The sequence below is a fragment of the Lissotriton vulgaris genome, chromosome 7, assembly GCF_964263255.1.
Source record: "Lissotriton vulgaris chromosome 7, aLisVul1.2, whole genome shotgun sequence".
In the NCBI taxonomy this organism is placed as follows: Eukaryota; Metazoa; Chordata; class Amphibia; order Caudata; family Salamandridae; genus Lissotriton; species Lissotriton vulgaris.
Window position 1 is genome coordinate 1,277,825,799 of NC_141695.1, and position 23,058 is coordinate 1,277,848,856.

Sequence of the window (23,058 nt, forward strand, 5' to 3'; positions counted from 1 at the left end):
ACCAGCGTAGCTGCCGAGGAGTTAGAGTCTTTGCCGTTTTCAAGAATTGCAGGTTCTTGTGATCCGTGAACACAGTGACTTTATGTCGAGCTCCCAAAAGATAATGCCTCCAGTCTTCGAAGGCATCCTTTACTGCCAACAGCTCTTTTTCAGCAATTGTGTAATTGATCTCTGCTGCATTCAATTTTCGTGATCGAAAAGCCACAGGATGCAATTGCCCAGTATCTGGATGTCTCTGCGACAGGACTCCTCCAATCGCCTGATCTGAAGCGTCTGCTTCCACAAAGAAAGGTTCAGCTGGATCAGCATGACGTAAGAGTGGGGCGGACGTAAAACTCTTTTTCAGGGTAACGAAGGCATTCTCGGCCTCACTGGACCACAGGAATTTCACCCCTTTCTTAAGAAGCCGAGTAATGGGAACAATCAATTGTGAAAAACCGGAGATGAATCGACGGTAAAAATTAGCAAAGCCTAGAAACCTCTGAATCTCCTTCACATCCTTGGGCGACGGCCAATCCTCTACAGCTCGCACTTTTCCCGGATCCATCATCACTCCCTGTGGAGATAGCACAAATCCTAGAAACTCCACTCTATTGGAACTGAATACGCATTTTTCCAATTTTACAAAGAGATGATGAGATTGTAAACGATGCAGCACCGTCCTCACATGTTCTGGATGTTCTTGAGGGTCTCTAGAGAAAATTAAGATGTCATCTAGGTAAATTACTGCAATCTTGTCTATCAGATCTCCCATGACATCGTTAATAAAATGCTGGAACACAGCAGGGGCATTGCAAAGGCCGAAGGGCATCACGCAATATTCGAACAAACCAAACTTCGTTCGAAATGCGGTCTTCCATTCGTGTCCCTCCTTCATCCGCACCAAATGGTAGGCCCCGCGCAGGTCCAATTTAGTAAAGATCTGAGCATCTTTGATCTGATCCAACAAGACCGAAATTAGAGGCAAAGGATACCGATTCTTGATGGTGGCTCGGTTTAATGCTCGATAATCAATACAGGTCCTTAACGTTCCCTCTTCCTTCTTAGGAATGAAAAACAACGGCGAGGACACCGGGGATTGGGAAGGTCTAATGAAACCGTTTGCCAGATAGCGATCCAAATAGTCTTTCAAATATTGGTTCTCTTTTTCCGTGAGAGCGTAAATTCTGCTACAAGGAAGCACTGCTCCGGGTTCCAAATCGATGGTACAATCATAAGAGCGATGCGGAGGTAACACTTCTGCTTCCCTCTCATTAAAAACTTCCTTGAATTCTTGATATTCCGCTGGAATCTCCACAGACGTGATTACACTAACCGACTGCCCCCCATGCGAAAGTAATTGCGATGGGGTCGGACTGAGCTTCGGTGGATCCTGACGATAACAATGCTCTTGACAGAAATCTGATTGCATCTTCACAGTTCGATTTTCCCAATCAATAGTTGGGTTGTGCAGAGTCAACCATGGTAAACCTAAAATCAGCTGAAACTGCGGCGCGTCAATCAGATTGAATTGCATCTGCTCATGATGACCATCCGCTTGGTAAAGCTCCACCGGTTCGGTGTGGCAAGTGATTGGGCCAGAAGACAGGTTGGTTCCATCCACCGCTCTCACAGGTTCACTCTTGATCTTTCTGATGGACTGAATACCCATTCGCTCTGCGTACTTGATGTCACAAAAGTTACCCGTAGCTCCTGAGTCTAACATGACCGCCACACTTGAAATTTCTTGATCTCGAAACTTCAGAGTCAACTGCAAAATAAGATGAGGCATCTGAGTCTGCAACGTATTCGAAAGGGAATGACCTTCTGGGGTCGTCTTCTCAGTTTCCGCCATCAGAGCGACCCCTTCTACTGATGGTTCATGGCGTTTCCCTTCATCGGAATCTTAGGTCGCTTTGTGCATTCTTTCACAAAATGCCCCGGCATTCCACAATACAAACACAATCTCTTCAATCTTCTCTGTTCTTTCTCTTCCTTACTCAAGGGTCCACGCACTGCTCCAATCTGCATGGGTTCGACATCCGACTGAGCACTGACACTCTTAGACCCTTCTGTCTTCATTCTGTCAAATCGTGGAACACTTACTCGGAAATCCCTTTTCTTTTCACCTTTCCTTTCCACACTGCGAAAATCTAGCTCCAACACTAAATCCACCAAAGCCGAGAGTTCAGTTGGCCGGTTAGGTATCTGAGCTAGGGAATCCTTCAGTTCATCCCGAAGTCCTCGGTAAAATAAAGCTGCTCTCTTCTCTTCAGGCCATTGAGTTTCTACTATGAGTTTGTTAAACTGTGCCAGATATGTAATCAAATCTCCTGACCCTTGTCTGAGCTCGAGCAATTCATTATCAGTAGCCTGAGATATCCTCCTTCTGTCAAATATGCGGAGAAACTCCGTTTTAAATTGATCAAAATCATGTAGGAAAGGAGCATCTCGTGTTACCAGAGGCATAGCCCAATTTGCCGCGTCCCCCCCCAGATATGACAAGACAAACGCCACTCTGGACTGGGCATCAGGAAAAAGGGTAGGACGACACATAAAATGTAACGAACATTGGGTCAGAAACAACTGGGCCTTTTGGGGGTCCCCATGAAATCGCTCCGGAGCTGCTAACGGAATTAAGGGAGAAACTGAATGGATAACCTGCGCTACCGTTCTGGTATCAGACTCTGTGGTACTCTTGCTAGAACTTGGGGAGGGCCCTGCCGGATTACTCATTGCCAACCCATCGACCTTCCGGGACAACAGCAAGGCTTCCTGACGAGAAACCACTAATTCTTGTTTCAAATTTTTATTTTCCTCCCTTACCGCTCCTATCTCTCTCTGAATCCCTGCTAACATTTCCCCAAGGGACTTTAAACTAAACTCCTCAACCATTCTGCCTGGGCGAGTGAACCACTTGGGCACTTCAAACTGTCAGATCCCAGATTCTTCGCAGAGGCAGAACTGATGCTGGCTCCCAATGCCCTATCCCCGGTGACGCCGCTTCATGAGCCACGGCACCAGTGACAGGGAAAGGGGAAGTGGACAGACAAGAGAGACACTCCAACGACAACTGGCACCCACTAGTCCTTCTATATTCTACTGGTGGTCAGGACTACTCTGGGGTTCCTAATGCACAGAAGGAAGAGAGAAAAAACAATGCAGCAACTCCAACTACTCTTCCAGGGAATACAATACACAAATCCAGTTTATCCTACCAGTTGTCTTTAGAGCCTTGCCCCTCTCTGTATGTGGTTGCGATTGGTTACCATGAAGTAGTGGAGATTACTGAAAAAGGGAGAACACCCCGTTAGTGACAGAACTAGAGGAAAGGTCCCCTGACACCACCCCCCCTTGGTACTCTCTCGCCTACCTTCTTCAATGATAACGTTGCTGTAAATGGGAGTCTGTTCTCAAAGGTGCGAAGTTAGCCATATGGTCTTTGGAGACAGTCTTGTGCTCTTGATAGAAGCGCGCAAAAAGGAACCAGGGAGGAAAGAGAGGAAGGAAAGAGATAGGGTAGCGCAACGGGGGAGCTCTGGGGAACTGGAATTGTTTCCAGGCAATTGGAAAAGTCTTACTTGGTCCTCCGGTGGATGACAGCTTACTATCCTCTGATGTTTGCAGCCTTGTCCACACTGAAGAGATGGAACTGAGAATCGAAGGTAATTCTCCTCAGGAAAAGTTCAGAAGATCTCTCTCACAAACTCCTTCGACTCTTGCTTGAACTGCTGTCAAGCGCAACCTGCTCTTGACGGACTTCTCTTCAGTCCAACGTCGAAGAAACAAGAATCGCTCACTGACTGGGTTCTCACTGCTTAGAACCAGCTTCGGCTCTGGACGAAGATATTCAGAAATGAAACTATGAATTGTTCTCTCAGGAAACACCAAAACTCAAAGTTCTGTGAGCACCTTGAATTACGGCCACTCACGGTAAAGTCTATTTTGAAGTGCGCAGTTCTCAGCGCGCTCGCTTTACAAGATAGCGAGAGACTAGAACGTCGCCGATTTGTCACCACGGCAATGGCGGCGACCATCTTGAATTCCCCCGCTAATTCACATTAACCCAGAAGTTCACCATCCTTGGTTTCACCAAAACTCTGGATGTCTCCTTGGTGCGGGAATGTCCTGTGTAGTATAGAGAACTGACTGAATGGTTCCTGACACTCCGGAGGAAGAGGTGCGAGCATACAAGGATCTGAGTGAGGCTGAGTATAGTATATCAGTGGGTGATAGACAGCTTAAGAGCTCGTCTCCGATCTGGATCGTACCCCACCTCGGTAATTTTTGCTTGCAAGGTCTTGGTCGAAATCCGCGAGCTCAGCATGGGAAGAGCGCTTGTACTGAAACGTATGTTTTACCAATGCTCTCTTCCCCTGTCTTCCTGACTGCCAAGGGTACCTACTTTGTTTGTTATGATTGCGCATATACATGGTTGCCCCGTGACTTCTCGGGCACCTGTTATATTGCGAATCTTTTGCCACCGACTTTCACAGTTGCCTCGGACTATCACAAGACTAGAGTTGTGAGAGGCGTTATTAGCAAAGAGGACACTGCCGGTCAAGAAGCAGGAGATTTCTTTAAGGGTTTCCTGCCGTTTTGGGGACCTATGGTTAATAGTAGGAACCTGAGACAATTGACTTGTGTGGTAGAATCAACTGCTAACATAACTGCAAGTGCTCTTGGTAATCTGACAGCAGAGCTTCAGGCGGATAGGCTTATGACGTTGCAGAACCGTATGGTTCTAGACGTTGTTCTTGCAGATAGAGGTGGTGTGTGCAAGGTGATCCATTCGAGTTGCTGTATTTTCATTCCTGATAACGCTCCAACTGTATATCAAGCCATCTCGAAGTTGCACAAGGTCTCCGAGTCCATACACATGGACGTAGGTGATTGGACGCTACTAGGATGGTTTTGGGGCCTAATGTCGACATGGGGTTGGAAAAATCTGATGATCATCGGGGTTGTTGTGACGTTTCTGTTCACGTGTTGTCTTTGCGTGCAGTGTGGTCCTGCCTTATGTGGCCTCTGTGCTACAACGTGTATAAGACGGCCATCTGTTACCAAAGAAGCATTGATGGATAGAATAATGTTACAGCAACATCTGAACGATCTGATGAATATCGAGATCGATTCTGATATCGACTAGTGCTTGCCTACATGAGGGCAAAAGGAGCGTCTGATGTTCCGTGAGAATCGTAAAGACGTTTTTTGACTTGTTCGAATATGGACGAGTTTGGTATCTATGAACAGCAAATGACGAGTTTAGTGGGTGTACGCGTTTTCGCTACGCTGCGTTGCACTGTTCGTCTTATTCGTGGGTTTCTCCATCTGAACCCACGGGTTCCATTTTAGATACGGCATCCATTTTGTCTCTTGCCCTCAAGTAGCCAGCGAACGGACACTGTCCGCTTCGTGACCCTGGGATTCCCAAGCTCTTGCGGAAGGCACGTGTTCTTTTGAGGGTGTCTTTATGACAAGGGGGATGACACTGCAAAGGCAGATGGCTCCGCTCGAGGCTCATCTTGCCGTGCCGGTCTATTGCTTCAGTCGTGCATGCATTAGGCACGAATCCTTTGATCCTGCAATCATGCTTCCGATATTGCCCCCTACACTCTTTTTCAATCTGTTGTCTATCTTTGTCTTCCTTGCACCTGTTTCTGTCTCTTTTCTTAACTCGTTTACAGACAGAATGGAATGTACTTAATGGTGGGATAACGTACTTTTACAGTTGGGAACCGGCGATGCTACTGTAATTATGTTCCGGGCTCCTGAATACATGAAAGCAACCCTTTTGAAGTTTACTGTGGGAACTGAGTTGTAACCTTTTGTTCGCCATGTTGTGCTATGACTAAAATATGTATAAAAAGAGCGATTCACTGTTGCAATTCGAAGCAGTCTCTCAGAACCTACACGTTGTGTACTTCTTGCGATTTCTGTATCCCTGCAGTAAATAAACGCTGATCTTTGACGCCGAAGGAAGTGTCCCGTGTCTCTGTGATTTGTACGCCGGAACAGGTAACCCACGAAGGTTTCAGGTGTTGTCCCCTGGCACCGCTGGGCCTTAGAATAGCCCAGTCCTTCAGTGGTTAATCAGTTTAATACTTTGCTCTCCATAGCAAATTGTCCTTCCACAAAATTCGCAAACAATTTTGAAATCTCCAAACTATATGTGTATAGATATAGAGCTGTATGTATATATATATATATATATATATATATATATATATATATATATATATATATATATATATATATATATATTGAGGCTCCAAGTTTCCCACAAAGAAGAGACGCACTCGGACATTTCAGCAAGCAGCAGGGCTTTTAATAGGTAAACCGGAGCTTGCATACCAATCCGAAATTACAGCTTTGACTGTCTTCTTCGCCTGACGCGTTTCAGTGCTACTCCGCACTTTCCTCAGAGGCTCGACAATCCTGTGATGTTCCTGCCACACCCTCCAGTTAAATCAAAGAGTTTTTGCCCTCCAATGGGCTGCTCCGTTGAGAGTGCAGTGATTTCTGGGTCTTGTAGTGCAGTCAGTCATCATACCCCAGACGGGTGTTCGTAAATCTTGCTGTTGACAAAAAACCCTGGATGGGCCTCAGCACACAAGTCCGGTATAATCCTCTTGAAATGCCCCACATCAACAGAGCTTTGTTGTATACAGAGCCCCGTGGCCCCTTCGTTCTAAAGGGCGGTGGGTCTCTTACGGCTGGGACGCCGCATGTGTATTGAGGCTCCAAGTTTCCCACAAAGAATAGACGCACTCGGACATTTCAGCAAGCAGCAGGGCTTTTAATAGGTAAACCGGAGCTTGCATACCAATCCGAAATAACAGCTTTGACTGTCTTCTTCGCCTGACGCGTTTCAGTGCTACTCCGCACTTTCCTCAGAGGCTCGACAATCCTGTGATGTTCCTGCCACACCCTCCAGTTAAATCAAAGAGTTTTTGCCCTCCAATGGGCTGCTCCGTTGAGCGTGCAGTGATTTCTGGGTCTTGTAGTGCAGTCAGTCATCATACGAACACCCGTCTGGGGTATGATGACTGACTGCACTACATCGTGACCAAGCCTGCTGGGTCAGGCGAAACGCGTTGATAGCGACTAAGGAATAAAAAGAAGGTTTTTCCATCACGCTGTGTCGTCTTCTCTTCGAAAAGCTGTTCGAGGTTTTGAGCACTATATATATATATATATATATATATATATATATATATATATATATATATATATATATATATATACATATATATACATATATATATATATATTCCAAAGCAATGCCTCCGGGCACAGGAGCCCCAGACCCTGCAGGGCGGCCTCACAAACAATGCAAGCGTGCGTGCTTTTAAATTACTTAGTCATGTGACAGTCTTTCAGAACTACAGTCCCCATGATGCATTTATGTTGGCATAGTACTGCATGGAATCTTCGTACATCCATATGCTTTTTAAATAAAAGTCCTTTTTGTACCTGCATCAACTTTAGTGGGATTCATTTTTCACGTTGTCAAGTGAATAATCTGCGTGAGCTGTGCTCAATGTCTCAATGTCCCTGCGGTAATGCCTGTCCTCCGGCACGATCAGAGTGGGGAATCACCCCTCCCTGAATCCCTTCCTGCACCGTCACACATTAGCTGATTAGCATATCCTCAAGTGGGCTTGTGATGGCGAGTGAGTCGAGCTCCAGAATCAAATTCCAAAGCAATGCCTCCGGGCACAGGAGCCCCAGACCCTGCAGGGCGGCCTCACAAACAATGGTCCCGGAGAGACCCATCCTTTGACAACCTTCAAAAAAACAACCGTGAGGCCCAATACCAGAGTGCAGCATTTAATCACAGGGATATATATATATCTCTTCCTATATCATTTTTTATTATTTCTGTGGGCCCGCACATGGGCGGGAATATTCAGTGCTTATGACTTTGATGAGGATGAGGATACCCCTGGAAGTGAACTAGGATTGCAGGTAAGTAACTTACCCTTTTCTTCTGTGTCCTTCAAAAAATAATAACTTTGTCTACTACATTGAAAGGAATCTTTAGAACTCTCCTGCATGTCAATCTAGCATCTATGAAGTGCAGATATTATAATTATTGGAGAAAAGGGTAATGTTTGAGACAATCTGCAAAGCAAAAACTAATTGGGTAATAGTCAGCAGGGAACTGTCTGTGCACTGAAAATATTTATGCTCTCAATTCCAGTAGGAAGCTTAACATTGGAAATAACCTGTCTGTTTCCTTTCAGGTAACACCGTAGACTGGACACTGAGAGATATTTACATCAATGCTTTATACTGGGCCGTCTCACGCCTCACCATAACAGGATATGGTGAAGTCCGGTACCGATGGCTCAGCGAAGTATGGCTCACAATTTCAGCCATGTTTGTGGGCAAGTTTGTGGTCGGTTACATTCAGGGTGTATTCTCAGCTACTGAAGCCAATGCGTATGCACTGCAAGTGTCCTTTGAAGAAAAGATACAGGTAAGAATCATCTAAATATGCCAACAATGCAAACCCACATACGCACAAAGGCACGCTTCTTTCTGAATAATACATACATTATATAACAAGTTATTGCTCAATATATGCTGTAATTTCACTCGGAAATAGAAAAGTTATTACTGGATGATAGAGGGGCAGGTGTACTGCTAACTATCTATCTGCTGCCTTTGAATCTGATAAACATCTATGTAGGGCTGGCACCTGCCGAGGCTGGGCCTGAGAGGTTTGGGTTTGATTAAAATGGGGCCTGCTCATCTGTATTTATTATTTGTGTGTCTAACTGTTTAGGGACCTATACTGTGATTGTACCGTGCTAAACCTTAGTTTAAGTCACTGAAAACCATAAAGTGTGTGGGTGAGTTGGTGGGAGTCTGAGTGGACCAATGTCTAAGTAGGGAGAAAGGGAGCATGCCCAGATATTGGACAAGCAGCGACGTTCACAAGTGACATAACACATGGTGCTGCAATTAAAAGGTTTTATTTTGACCCCCAGCGACAGTCACTATGAATAAATCATTGTACGCATCATGATGCTGTAAACATGAACTGCCTTTTGACAACCTGCAGTGTTGGCCAATAGTCACTAGGCAAGGATACACACCTTAGGCTTGTAGTAGCCTTACTGCATTCTGTCGCAATGCTGTTTCGTTCGCACATTGACGAGGGGATTCAAAAAGTAGAAAACATTTAGAAAGAGACTCTTAGACTGATAGGCATCATGGCAAGCCATTCTATAAGCCAGGATCAACCATGACAAATACCAGCACGATTAACCCTCTCATTGGCCAAGGTATATGCAAATGATGACATATTAACTTCAGAGGCTAACATCTGCTAACACAGGTAGGAGCGGAGTCAATTCGGCCTCCTCTTTAGCTGCAGAAAAGTCTCCTATAAAGACACACACACAATTAAGTGCTCTCTGATTAATCATAATTCCAAAAGAGTTTTTGTCCTCACAGCTATCACTTCTGCCAGATGTTATGATGAGTTTTCTTATTCGCTTTACCATTTCCATTTGGAGGTCTTTAGAACAGACCCTAACTGTGCATTGAAGGTTGTTTCTCATATCCATTCCAGGTAGCCTGCTTTGCTGCCTTCGCTAATTTCAAGGCCTATGTAATGAAAGATGATTAACAAACTTGCTATTTATTTAGCTACCCTGTCATCGGCTAGTTGAACTAGAAAAGTTTTCTCTGAGCTGTACAACCAGGGCCAGCTTTAGGGCAGTGCTATTGGTGCGGCCGTACTGGGCGCTGACCTGTGGAGGGGGCACCAACCTCATGGGGGGGCGCTGTCTTTACCAATCACCTATGATTGGAGAGATGAGTGGCACTCATGCCTGGTGGTAGTGAGAGAATCCGAGGAGGCGGTCATGGGGTGTGGGGGGCTTGCTAGTGGCCTGACAGTTAACACAGGAGCCGCAGAACTCCATCACTTTCTGGCACATGTCAGACCATCAGAAGTGGATGACTAATCTACTCCAAGTTGTAGTCTGGCCAAGATGCCCAGCTGGGTCTGGTGGCTTAGTGGCCTAATCCGTCCACTGCAGGGGCTTGTGTTTGACCTCATGTTCACAGGTTCTAATCCTGGCAGGTATACTCAGCCTTTAATCCATCTGAGGTCGATAAAATGAGTACCATTGATTGGGTAACAGTAAACATCTGTTACTCACTGCCAAGACGCCTACGGGTGATTTTGCACTTTACAAATACACATGTTATGTTATGTGCTAAGGTGAGAAAGAGCTCTCTGTACTGCTGAGGACTACCACTCTCCTAGTGGCACCAGGTTTGGGGTCTTTGGTCTCAGAACACAGGAGACTCTCCTACCAAAAGGTCCTGTGGGAGCCACTAATATCTCCGTTTTCGCGGCCAATGGCTTATTGCCTCAGGCTCTCAAGAATGGAACAGGTCCTCTGTCCCTGGCAAAGATCTTCCCCAAAGGGTCCACCTGGGCCCAGGCGCTCCACTGTGTAAGGCCTTAGTTCCTGGGGCTCAATTCCCTCAAGGGCTGACATGTCTTCTCCCTGGGGAGAGGGGACCTGAGCTTGTTTCTCACTAGAAGTTGTATTCCCAGCCTTGTTGCCTTTTCTCTTGGAAGATTGTGCCATTATTTCAGGCGTTAATACCTCTGTTTGCCCTAGGATTGCTTTGGGCTTTTGTGTTTACACACACCCATTCAGGTATTCCCAGCATGGCTGCATGGCTTCTCATCTCTACCTCATCCAATGGTGAGGTCTCCAGATCATTACCTAGCATATATTCTACAGGACATGCAGAGAACACAACCACCTTCTTTTGGCCAGTAACCCCTCCTCATTCCAAGGTCACCCTAGCCATGGGAGGAACCTTGACAATGTTATCAGTATTGATAACTGGATATGTCTGTCTAGTTAAGTACTGGTCTGAGGATCTCAGTTTTTTAGTCACCATGTTAACACTTACACCTGTATCCATCAGTACTTCTACTTCAACCCCATTGATGTGTGGCTTTTGTCTGAATTTCTCCAGACAACTGGGCCAGACAACCAGGGTAACTATATCCATCCCACCCTCTGAGATTAAAGTAGCTTCAATGTGCACTCTGACCTGGTCAGGGCATGCCAAGGATCCCATCTGGAGACTAACAACCCCTGAAGGTGATTGACTAGTGGAAGCCTTTTTAGAGCAGGACGAGTCCCCAGTTCAGTGACCATTCTGCTTGCAGGGATGGCACCAAGCTTTCCTGGGATCCCAGTTTTTACCCTGGTACCCACCCTTTGATTGCGAAGTACTTTTGTGCCGTTCCTCCTGAATAGGTTTTTGGGGGCCTTTAGAAGGGTTTTCCCCATTTGTATCCCACATGTTTCCCTTGTGGGGAACGGTAATCCCTTTTGTTTGGTCACCCCCACCGTGGTTCTTTCTGGACCGCCTTGTTTTGACCCAATGGTCAACCTTCTTCCCCAACTCTTGGGGAGAAACCAACCCTAAGTTCACTAAGTACTGATGCCGTTTTTAGGAAATACAACTACTCAACAGATGTTCTTTCATTATCAAATTATAGAGCCCTTTATAGTCTTTCAACTTACCGGCTTTCAACCAGTCACCTAGTATTTTGACTGATTAGTCCACAAAATCTATCCAGCACTGATTTGAGCTTTTGTATGTCACACTATACTTAATCTGTACTCCTCAGTGGTGAGTCTAAAGTCCTCAATCAGGGTATCCTTCACGAGGTCATAGGACTAAGTATCTGCCTCATCCAGTGTCTATCCCTGCACTTTCCTGAGAACAGCTCCCACAGTAGAGAGCCCCAGTGTCTCTGGTGTAATTTCCTCATTTAACATGCCCTCTCAAAAGCAGTGAACCATTTGGTAATATCATCACCCTCAACATATTTGGGGACATTCCCTAGGGGAATTGGGGATCAAAACTTTCCTCTCTCTCCCTGTTTATTTTGAAGCCATCACTGATGGGACCTAAACACCTTTCAGCCCTTTATCTTTCTATGGTCAGGAGTATGGCTTCAAGGGCTGCTCTTTTGGCTAGTCTCACAAGGACTAAATCATCTTCCTCCAACTATTCTACCTGTCCAGAGTGGCCTGACTAACCCCCCCTCCGTAGGGGCAGGCACTCCAGGTACAGTTTTAAGGCAGATATGAGGGGCTTCCTCATCACTTTCTCTAGTTAGGTTGGAGGGACTACCCCAGGAGTACTGTCTCCAGACTCACTTTCACTGATCACATCCTCATCTATGGGATTATCAGTGTCATATATAACACAGAACAACATTCCCTTGCTCATGCTAACAGTATATCAATTATATCAATGACAGCATGACAAAAGCTCGAGTCTTCGCTGGAACATGCACTTCAGTTTATTCACAACAGCCTTAGCCAACACATGTTTCGTCGCGCTTACGGTTGTGCGCAGCGACCTCTTCAGGGCTAAGAATCTAACAATAATACAGAATTGGGAATGAACGGTATGCAACAATGTCATCCAATGTTAGTTTCCCATTGTGACAGACCAATTTTGAAGGATCAACTCATGTTGCATACTCGAGCCTGTGGAAAACCATGCTGTTTTAAATGTTTCACCTTTGTTGTTTAGTGACAAACTAGTGTAATTTAAGAAAAATTATAATAACACTCTTAGATAAAATAAACCTGCTCCAGAGTTAAGGCATGCTTGTTCCTTGTGAGTCCAGTTGTGACATATGAACCTAAGCAGTCAACAGTGACTTTGCTAAAGTGAATTTAATATAACACCCCCTTAACGCTCTAGTACCCAAAGGTATGTAATAAAAAACAAAATACCTATACACAATACATGAGGATCCTAGGGGAAAAGAGGCGGGTAAAAAAGAAAGAAAAATAATGCTAAGTAAACAAGTCTTTTATGAGCAAGTTTATCCTGCTAAGGTGACCAATCTGAGCGGGAAACCAACCTTAAATCCGGTTGTTTTTCCGTCCCGAATGGGATTCACTAGGGTCCTATATTAGACACAAAGTTAAAACTGCACATATCTTGTGTCCAGAAATAATCCCCCCTATTCACAGTATATGTATCCTGGATGTGTTTCCCAATGAGAAGTTCCTAAGGATGGGTAAATAAAGGAATATGGCCTAATTACATATAAGAATACACCCAAAGGAAAAATGGCAGGGGCATAGTCTATATACTTCAAGAATATGGTAATGTGGTCCCACGTACCTTAAACAAGGATTTAGTGGTAGTGCAAGTTTATTCAGGCATGAATAAATAAAATCTGTTGTGTATTGCACCCTCTTGATGCAGGTTGTGTTAAAGAAAATAAACGGCAGCCATATCCTTGCCGGTATTAATACAAGACCTTTACCTAATAAAAAGGATCAAATGAAAGTGGGTCAGAACAAGCGACTAGACAGACCCTGCGGTGAGTATTTAAAAGATGCCCCATAACGCAGATGCTGGGATCCAGCGGAATTGGCACTGTAACGCTATTTGCAGGAGAAAATTCTGTTAGTTATGGTGCTTACCTCTGTGATGAACAGATCTCCTTCCAACGTGCACGCTGGAGACCTAGGACTGTACTCGCTCCAAAGACGTCGGCCATCTTGGAACAGTAAATTAGTACCTCGCTTATCAATAGAGGTTAAAAGTGGGCAATTCATCAAGGTATGTTGATGTAGAGCTCAAGGGTCATGGGGTATTGACCAGCATGATGCTTGATGGGCTAATGCATAGTAGTAAAACAAATACCATTGGCCATCTTGGAGTGTCTAATTTCTGTATCCGGCTTACTAACAGAGATACGGGTGGGCAAATAACGGCCTGAGAAGGAGTAAAGAACATATCAAATAAAGCGATTGTAGCTGTGTGCATCCAATAAGGATCTGAAAGTATAATTTTGATTATAGCTGTGTGCATACAGAAAAAGGGTCTATAGAAGGAAAACAATGCAGATGCCCCCATGTAATAGTGTGTCCACAGCAATATTAGAAATGTAAAAGGGAAAAATGTAATAAAACGTAATAAAAGGAACCTGAGTAAACCATCCCAAATTGAGATGGACTCCCCCAATGCCGGTTGGCAAAAACATTGACATTTTTTATAAGTTAGTCATGTCAGACTTAAACAAGTATGTAGATTCACGACACCCACACCACAAGTGGACAGGCAACCTCACCCATACAGAACGGGAAGCCCTACTCCAACTGATGGCAGGTGACAGTATTACAATATGGAAGGCTGACAAAGGGGGCAATGTGGTGCTTATGAACCAGGTTGACTATGATAGAGAGATCATCTCACAACTTAATGACATAGATTGCTATGAGAAACTATCCTCAAACCCCATCTGGACACTGACTAGTCTTGTCAATTAGAAACATAAAGGCTGGCACGATCTAAGCCTCTTGGATTTTTATGAGCATACTTAAATCAAAGTAGAATACCCTAGACACCCATGCTTGTATACACTGCCTAAAGTGCACAAAAATCTCCCTTTCCCACCAGGCCGACCCATTGTGTCTGGAATTGGTGGACCCACAGAGAAACTATCTAAGTATGTGGATTTATTTCTCCAGCCATTGGTAGTTAACCTAGACTCTTATATCAGAGACGCAAAACACATACTCAGCACGCTGGCAGACATTACTTGGGACAAAACTATGACATTAGTTACTCTGGATGTCACTGCCCTGTATACGAGTATCCAACATGACCAGGGCCTACTGGTATTAAAATGCACACTTAACTCTTGCCCTGCTAGCCTCTGAGAACATACAGATATGTTAATGGACATGACACAAATGATTCTTGAAAACAATGTGTTTCTCTTCAAAGGGGCATGGTATAAACAGATACATGGAGTAGCTATTGGCTCTAAATTTTCCCCATCATACGTCATTCTTTTTTATGGGGTGGTTGGATTTTTGGCTCTAAAGGCAGTGATTGGAGTGACTCTATACTTTTCTGGGGCTGGTACGACTGCCTCCTAGTTTGGACATGCAACACTGAGAGGCTGACAGAATTTATAACATACCTTAAGAGTAATGACGCTAATATTAGATTTACCTACCAACACAGCAAGAGCTTAATCACTTTCTTAGATGTGGAACACTGTGTCAGATCAGATCAAATAAGCTTTATTCGGCGTTTGGCCATAAAAGCAACACAATAAAATACATACACGTTAAAAATAACTCAACATAACATTGCCTAGTTAAAAGAAAAATGAGTTAAGACCCAACTAAAAATAGTTTAGCATAAGCAGTTCTAAATAAAAACCCCATAATACACAGAATCCCCCTTTTTCACCCGCAGTTATTGTGATTCGGTGCTCGAGGACCAGGGTAAAAGTCATGGAGGTCCCAAATACGAATGGAGCCATCTCCAAGTATTGGCTGGATAGATCGCAAGTAGGGGGCAGTGTTCCTGTCCTTAAACCTCACCAGAATCAAGTCCCCCGGAACATTTTTGGGCAGATGACCAAGCCACCCCACCCTTCTGACGCTCTGTATCCCACCGTCTAGCCAGGAAGGTAATGGTCTATTCTTTTGGAGCCAATATATGGCTTTGTACAGTAGGTCCCGATGCAGTTCGCGTTTTCCTGGTCTGAGAGCGGGGACCCCAGAGAGAATGGTGACATATGGGGCTGCTACGGGGGGTAAATCGATGCAATGTCTTCCATCTAGTGTGGTCACAGGGGCTCTTGGTGGGGCATAATCATGAATACGGGTGATATTGTGGTCACTTTGGATAGGTGGTGTAACAGGGGAGTCACATGTTTGCAATATCCTGGGTGCATTTTCCGTAGGCCTTTTGTGGGTATTAGTGGGGGAAGAGCGTATGGGGGTTACAGTGTTTCTAGTCGGTGGGTATGACTGTGCTACCGTTTTTTCAATCCTGCACAGTCTATCTCCCAAATCATTTATTTTAGCAACCAGTGGAGAGAGTGCAGTATCAAGCAGTAGCTCAATTTGGGCCAGAAGAGACGATTGAAGGGGGGATCGAGCCTCAGCCTTATCCACAGGTGATGAGGCTGTACTGGGTCCGGGTACAGAGGGGCTGCATTTATTAGATGGAGGGAGGGTTGTAACGGAGGAAGCCTGGGGGGAGCAAATAGCTTGAACAGTGTCTCGAGACACTATGGGGGGGGATAGGGCATCCGGGATGTAGTGTGTGCCACAGAGGGCATTCAGCTCTTCCCAGACGGACATTGAAGTTGGGTGACTGGGATCCAGTTATCCTGGTAACAGCTATAAGCAGCTCAAGGCAATAGGGATGGAAGAAAAGGAGCTTGACTGTACCTTCTCCAAAGCTGGAGCCAAGAGTGGTGGCCCGTCCCGTCCTCCTAGAGCCTCTGAGGGCCACAGAGGGCCCGCCCTTTGCCCGGGCTTAGCCCGGCGCCGCCCGCGCGCGTCCCGCGAGGCGGTAGGGGCCTCTGCCTTTAGTGCGCCTCCGTGCGCGATTCCCGGTGGGCGTGTCACCGCCAAGGATGCTGGGGGCTGTAGTCTCCCTGCCGGCTGCCGCGTGGTGGAGGATGCGGCGGCCGGAGACCAACAGCAGCAGGAGTGTGGCGTGACCCCCGGTGAGTGCTCCAAATGCCCTCGTCAGCCCTCGGGACCCCCGCTCGTCCGCAGGGACCCCCGCCTTTAGTGCGCCTCCGTGCGCGATTCCCGGTGGGCGTGTCACCGCCAAGGATGCTGGGGGCTGTAGTCTCCCTGCCGGCTGCCGCGTGGTGGAGGATGCGGCGGCCGGAGACCAACAGCAGCAGGAGTGTGGCGTGACCCCCGGTGAGTGCTCCAAATGCCCTCGTCAGCCCTCGGGACCCCCGCTCGTCCGCAGGGACCCCCGCCTTTAGTGCGCCTCCGTGCGCGATTCCCGGTGGGCGTGTCACCGCCAAGGATGCTGGGGGCTGTAGTCTCCCTGCCGGCTGCCGCGTGGTGGAGGATGCGGCGGCCGGAGACCAACAGCAGCAGGAGTGTGGCGTGACCCCCGGTGAGTGCTCCAAATGCCCTCGTCAGCCCTCGGGACCCCCGCTCGTCCGCAGGGACCCCCGCCTTTAGTGCGCCTCCGTGCATGATTCCCGGTGGGCGTGTCACCGCCAAGGATGCTGGGGGCTGTAGTCTCCCTGCCGGCTGCCGCGTGGTGGAGGATGCGGCGGCCGGAGACCAACAGCAGCAGGAGTGTGGCGTGACCCCCGGTGAGTGCTCCAAATGCCCTCGTCAGCCCTCGGGACCCCCGCTCGTCCGCAGGGACCCCCGCCTTTAGTGCGCCTCCGTGCGCGATTCCCGGTGGGCGTGTCACCGCCAAGGATGCTGGGGGCTGTAGTCTCCCTGCCGGCTGCCGCGTGGTGGAGGATGCGGCGGCCGGAGACCAACAGCAGCAGGAGTGTGACGTGACCCCCGGTGAGTGCTCCAAATGCCCTCGTCAGCCCTCGGGACCACTGTGTCTCCAATAACAGAATTGAAAGCAGGCTTTACAGGAAGGCTACGGCATGCAATAGTATATTACATGCCACCAGCGTGCACCCGAGACATCAGATTAATGCTATCCCCTACAGGGAATTTGTATGCGCATGACGCAATTGCAGTATTGAAGGTGACTTTGTGAGCTGCCTCAAAAGCATGGGGGACAGATTCATGCGCAGGGGTTACAGTTAGAGGACAGTAAACAATCCATTGAACAGGATCTCAAAAGTAGAGAGATAACAGACACTTCAGGATGAAAGCAAGCAAGAGGACCCCAACACTACTCAGCTTGTTATGGACTACAATGTGCTCAGCATGACACTCACAAAAAGCATGAGGAAACATTGGCACTTAAAACGTGCTGATAAGACGTTAGAACCTTTCATTTCTTCCAGACCAGAAATTACTTTCGGCAAGCGGAAGAGCCTTAGAAACTTACATAGCCATAGTTATCCTAGGATGGGCAATCAGGTACATTGGCTCTTGGCTCTCAGACTTGGTTTTTAGGTCGAGCCTAGAGCAGCGCAAGCGCTGCACTAGAAAATCGACCTCTTGGAATCACTTCAGCTTTCTTCAGGTTTAGAAGAAGCTTGTGCATGTGGTTCTCACATGCGATTGGCCTTTGTGCCTGGCTTCAGCACGCACTTGGCCAAAGGCGTGTGGATGTCCCACCTTCTTTTGAAAGATTTACTTCCAGAGTATTTTGCTCTCGGGCGGCAGCAGCGGCGTGCGGGGCCATAGGTTTTTCATCAGCGTGGGCGCGCTTGTTTTCGCACATCATTTGCCCTGACCTTGAGATGGCGCTGGCCTGAGCATGTCGGGTTTCAGTACATCTTCCTAGACTGGCGGCCTGCCCTTGTTTTCATTCAGGAAGGCTACTAGGGCACTGCAAACCATGCCTTTTCTTGTATGGAAGAGCCATCTTGTGGCTAAAAGCATGTATTGAAAAATAAAACCTGCATTCATTTAATTCCTTTTGATGTTGCTTCAGCAGTTACAGACAGTTTTGCAAACAGATTTCTTCTAATCGTTTCTGAAATCGTATCACTCACATTTTACACGCAGTTCACCCCTCTTCAGTTTTAATGTTTAACGTGAGCCAGATCTAAAAGCCAATCACGCAGCGTTTGGCTGTTGGAGAGCCAAGCTTGGAAACACTCCATTCTGTCTTACTGTTCACTGTAAGAGTTACACCACAGAAGTGCTCCCAATCATTTTATTTGTGACCTTAATAGTGATCTGATAGCAATCCATTGTTCTCATTAAAGCGAGCACATCTCATCGGTTTATTCTGCCTACCCTCTCCATTCTTTGCTTCCACTGCCCCTATCATTTGCATAAACGCTATGGAAGATGTGAATGTTTTGCAAGGAAATGGAGCATCATGGAAAACTTGGCAAACGTGGCCCGCCTGGCCGCAGGAGTGATTGGCATGGCATCAGTCCTGGCGGCTGCGCGTGAGTGCACCTGCCAGACATCGTCTTCCACTTGTTACATTTCCTCTAATTTTCTTTTTGTATCGTCGCTGCCTGTCAGTTCCGGTGGGCCTCGGAAACACACGGAAATAACGGGGTCCTACCTGACTTAAGCTGCTGTCGGAGACAGTCTTGCTTAACTGCGCCAAGGCCATGTTCTCTCTTCACACAAGTGAAAAGTATAGCTGTAGATAGCCACAACATGGGCTTACTGACTTGCTGACATAGGGCCCGATGTAGGTAATTGGGAAATATCGATTCCTAAATACCGAATTTTACCGATTCAATATTTAGAAATCGGTATTTCAGATGTAGGTAAGAATTTGGTAAAAAATACAGAATTCTTAATATTCGTTATTTCCGAATCGGTAATTGAGATTCGGTAATACCGAATACCTACCCATTCATTCCTATGGGCTTGGAGGCCCATAGGAAAGAATGTGAAGACATTCCGTATTACCGATTCGGTATTACTGAATCGGGAATACCGAGAGGTCAGTCAGTCAGTCAAACAAGCTTTATTCGACGGTTGTCTTAAAACCAATCTAGCACAATACAATACCGAGAGGTATTTCAAGGGTGCCAGGGTGTCCAAAGGACACCCTGTTGCACCCCTGAAATGTGCATGTGTGCACATGTGGCACACATGCATGCCCTAAGGGCATGGATGTGTGCCACATGGCACATATCAAAAAGCAAAAAAGTGCTTTTTGAAAGGAAATCGCTACTTACCACCAACTCGAAGTTGGCGGTAAATAGTGTTTCCTTAAGGCTGAGGTGCACTGTTTTAAGTGCTATCTACATTCATTTAAGGAATCGGTATTACCGAATCCTTAAATGCAAGGCCAATAAAGAATCAGTATTAAGGAATCGGTATTAACCGATTCCTTATTACCGATTCCTTCCCTACATTCCACATAGCTAAATACCGGTCGGTAATGGTGCAATTTACAGAATTTCACCGTTATCGACTGATATTTGCCCACCTACATCTGGCCCATAGTCTTATAGCCCACCGCACTTTATTGCCTATTAAAGGACAAGTTTTGCCTCAGACCATTTTATTTCATCCATTTTAATGATCACGTTCTGCTTCAGCTAGTAATCTTGGATTTTAAGCAACCATTCTTTTAAACTCTCTCAATAAATCTGAGTCTTCATCTTTACAGTATTCGGAGATTGTGTTTACTATAAAGCATATTACTGTCTGCCCTCTTTCAGGCCATTTAGAATTTGTTTAGATGTTACTTTCTCGCCCATATTCCTTTGATATGTCTGCATGTATTGCTGCTTTGTTGGCGAGCTGTTCTTCTTTGTTTTAATTTCCACTTTTTTGTGTGTATGTATCCACTTTTTAGTCCCCTCTTTTGTACGCTCCGGATATCGTGTTTCTCTCATCCCGTCTCCCCAGTCTGCTGCTATGTCTTCTACCCTTTCACCTTGCACAACTTCCTGCTTTCGCTGATCTTCTCCACTACTTCCACCATTTGAATACATTGTCAGAGTTTATTACTAAAACCCTGGTGTTGCCTAGTTTTGAGAAGATATAAAAGGATATTCCTCGTGATATAAACTTATCTTCTGAATGAATCTCCTTGCATCATAGCTGTTACCTGGATCCTTTCATGATGCATTTGTATCAATATTTCCTTTTCGGGTGTAAATACACACTAATAAATATCGTTTCATTTCAGTAATGAGCACTCGTGGTTTTTCGAGAGTTCTCGAAAATGGGAATCTTGGAAAAAGGCTTGTATGTTTAGTGCATACTATGAACGGAGTTACCTCCAGATGCTTCTAATGGGCCTCAGTATTACTGTCAGTAATGTTTAAAACATCGATGTCTGGAGAAGGTGTTGAGGGCATGTTAGTTAAACAGCGTGGAACTATAGGCATAACCCACAAGGTATGGTTTCATTTTCAACGCACTAGCCCGTCTTCAGTTGTCCCTCTATATACGATTTTGGGAGAGTTCTGCTTTCTCCAGTCCATTTGTTCCACTTTTTTTCTTCAACGTTAGCACACAGCATCTGAACCTGATCGTTAAAAATAACCAAGTGGGGCCAAAGCTTCTATGTCTGAGAGCGTACAGCTGCTGTGTGCAGGCCTAGGAGTGAGCATGAGCCTAGATGTTTGTTTCTCACTGGCAGAACTTAAGAAGCATTATGGTTAAGCATAGTTGCACAATTTCAGAATTGAAACCTTTTCAATATTAATTGTTTACAACAAAACCATTGTTGTTACTAATTTATCTTATGCTTACCCACCCTCCCCCCGTGTCTTTTCCCTGTCTTTTCTCATCTCCCATGTATATCCTCTGCACCATGTAAATATAATTTTCCAATAAAAAATTACTGAAATAAAAAATGTTTTAAAAAAAGTTAAAGCCAATAGCGGTGACTGGCTCCAGATGTATTTCAGTTGTTCTGTTATATATCAGGAAGAATTAATGGAAAGCTCTGAGAGGCACTAAACGATCAGTCACTGGGCACACTAAAGGAATCACAGAAATGTAGTTACGTTCTTAAGCATGCATCTAATTACGTAGTCCACACCCCTTTTAGAAACCCCCACACGTATTTTATCCCATTTAAAGCCCTGCAAAACATTGTTAATATGATAATTGCTTCCTATATGAATTACATTTCTTATTGTAAGATAATATCAATACTTTAACTTGTGCCCCAAAAAATATTGATCTGGCAAATACCGCCACCAGATTGCTTTAACCTTCTGCTATCTTTATTTCATTCTCTAAAGCAGTGGTCTTCAAACCTTTTAATGTCACACAGCCACTCTTGTAAAAAGGCATTCATAGGGACCTCCAGAATGACAAAAAAATTCACAGTAAAATCGGCTGCTCTTAACCTATTTAACAAGTCAGACATAGCAGTTCTGTTTACTTCTGTTTAAAAATGCAGTCAAAAACATGATTGCCAATATGCTATTAGCAAACTGGTCTCCCAAAGAGTGTGAAAGTAACCATACTGTGATGGACCTCTTATGTAATTTGGATCTGCCTCCCCTTCTACCCCTCGCCACAACATTGTCTTCTATAGGCAGGGCCACTGGAATTACATGGCAGGAGAGGGCCTAATTATGCATCAGACTTGAGTAAATTATGCAACAAGAAAAGCTAATTATGCAGCTTAATGCGCCACAATTTGAAAACGTATCAATTCCTTATTTCGTCATTTTTTACACTTGGTAACACGGTCTAGGCATTGGTTGCACCTCATTAATATACAGATATAGCAGCAATAAGCAACAGAAAGGGGACCAATCCAGCTTTGCAAAGCACCTTCCACTGCGTTACCAAATATATTTTGTTTTTTAGTAATCCTTTGTTGAACAATTGCATCATTCACATTTTCTTCCTCCCCTTCAGCGTATGGCAGTGCGTCAGCCCACTTTAGCCTTCGGCTAACCTCACTGTCTGTATTCTGCACATAATACTACTTACTTCCAGGGACTGTAATAGCAGTGTACACTTCTGGAAACTAAAGCTTCCAAACCAATGATTTGTTTTATATTGACTTGTGCCCGGTAGCTCCCTAACAAAGTTTTGCAGAAAACAAAAGAAGCATTGACAAAGTTAAAAGGCATGCAGACAGTACCGGATCTATTGATGATGCCAATGCTTATTTTATCCTACTGACAGTGTTCAGGAAAGCGTTTCCCAGAAGGGTGTGGGAGCACTTAGTGTTTTTTAAAATACCCCTCACACACCAAAAGGCCCTTTGGTGTCATGCTTCATCATAGGGGTCTTCGCACCCCTCTAGCGGGATGCGGCGTGCTACAATCTACGACTACGCGGGAGCACTTGTAATGACTATGTGTGGTGTGTGTGTGATGCAAGTGATAGGGGTATATATGTGAGTGGTGGGATTTAGTGAAGGGTTAAAAAGGTACCTGGCCCGTGGGTATAATGGAAAAAAACTTTATTCACAACCCCGGGCTGGTACTACTAAAAGAAGTGAAGTGCGAGGTTGGACCTGTCGTGTTAATGGACAGTACCTCATGTGTGCGTCGACATGTTTCGGAGCTTGTGCTCCTTCTTCAGGACGGGGGCACAACTTTCCCACCTTACTCACGTTTCACTAGTTTGTAACAAGAAATTTGTGTAAATAACAAAAAGTTAAAAATTCAATATGTGT

The 23,058-nt window shown here is 45.5% G+C and overlaps 1 protein-coding gene across 1 annotated transcript in view; it reads left to right on the forward strand.

Annotated features, from left to right (window-relative positions):
- LOC147703391 (uncharacterized) overlaps window positions 1-23,058 on the forward strand; it is a 9,287,842-nt gene that overhangs the window by 9,131,730 nt on the left and 133,054 nt on the right. Inside the window, exon 44 of the mRNA XM_086931832.1 lies at window positions 8,229-8,464. Coding sequence (XP_086787958.1) covers window positions 8,229-8,464 — 236 coding nt within the window. The remainder of the gene's footprint in view (window positions 1-8,228; window positions 8,465-23,058) is intronic.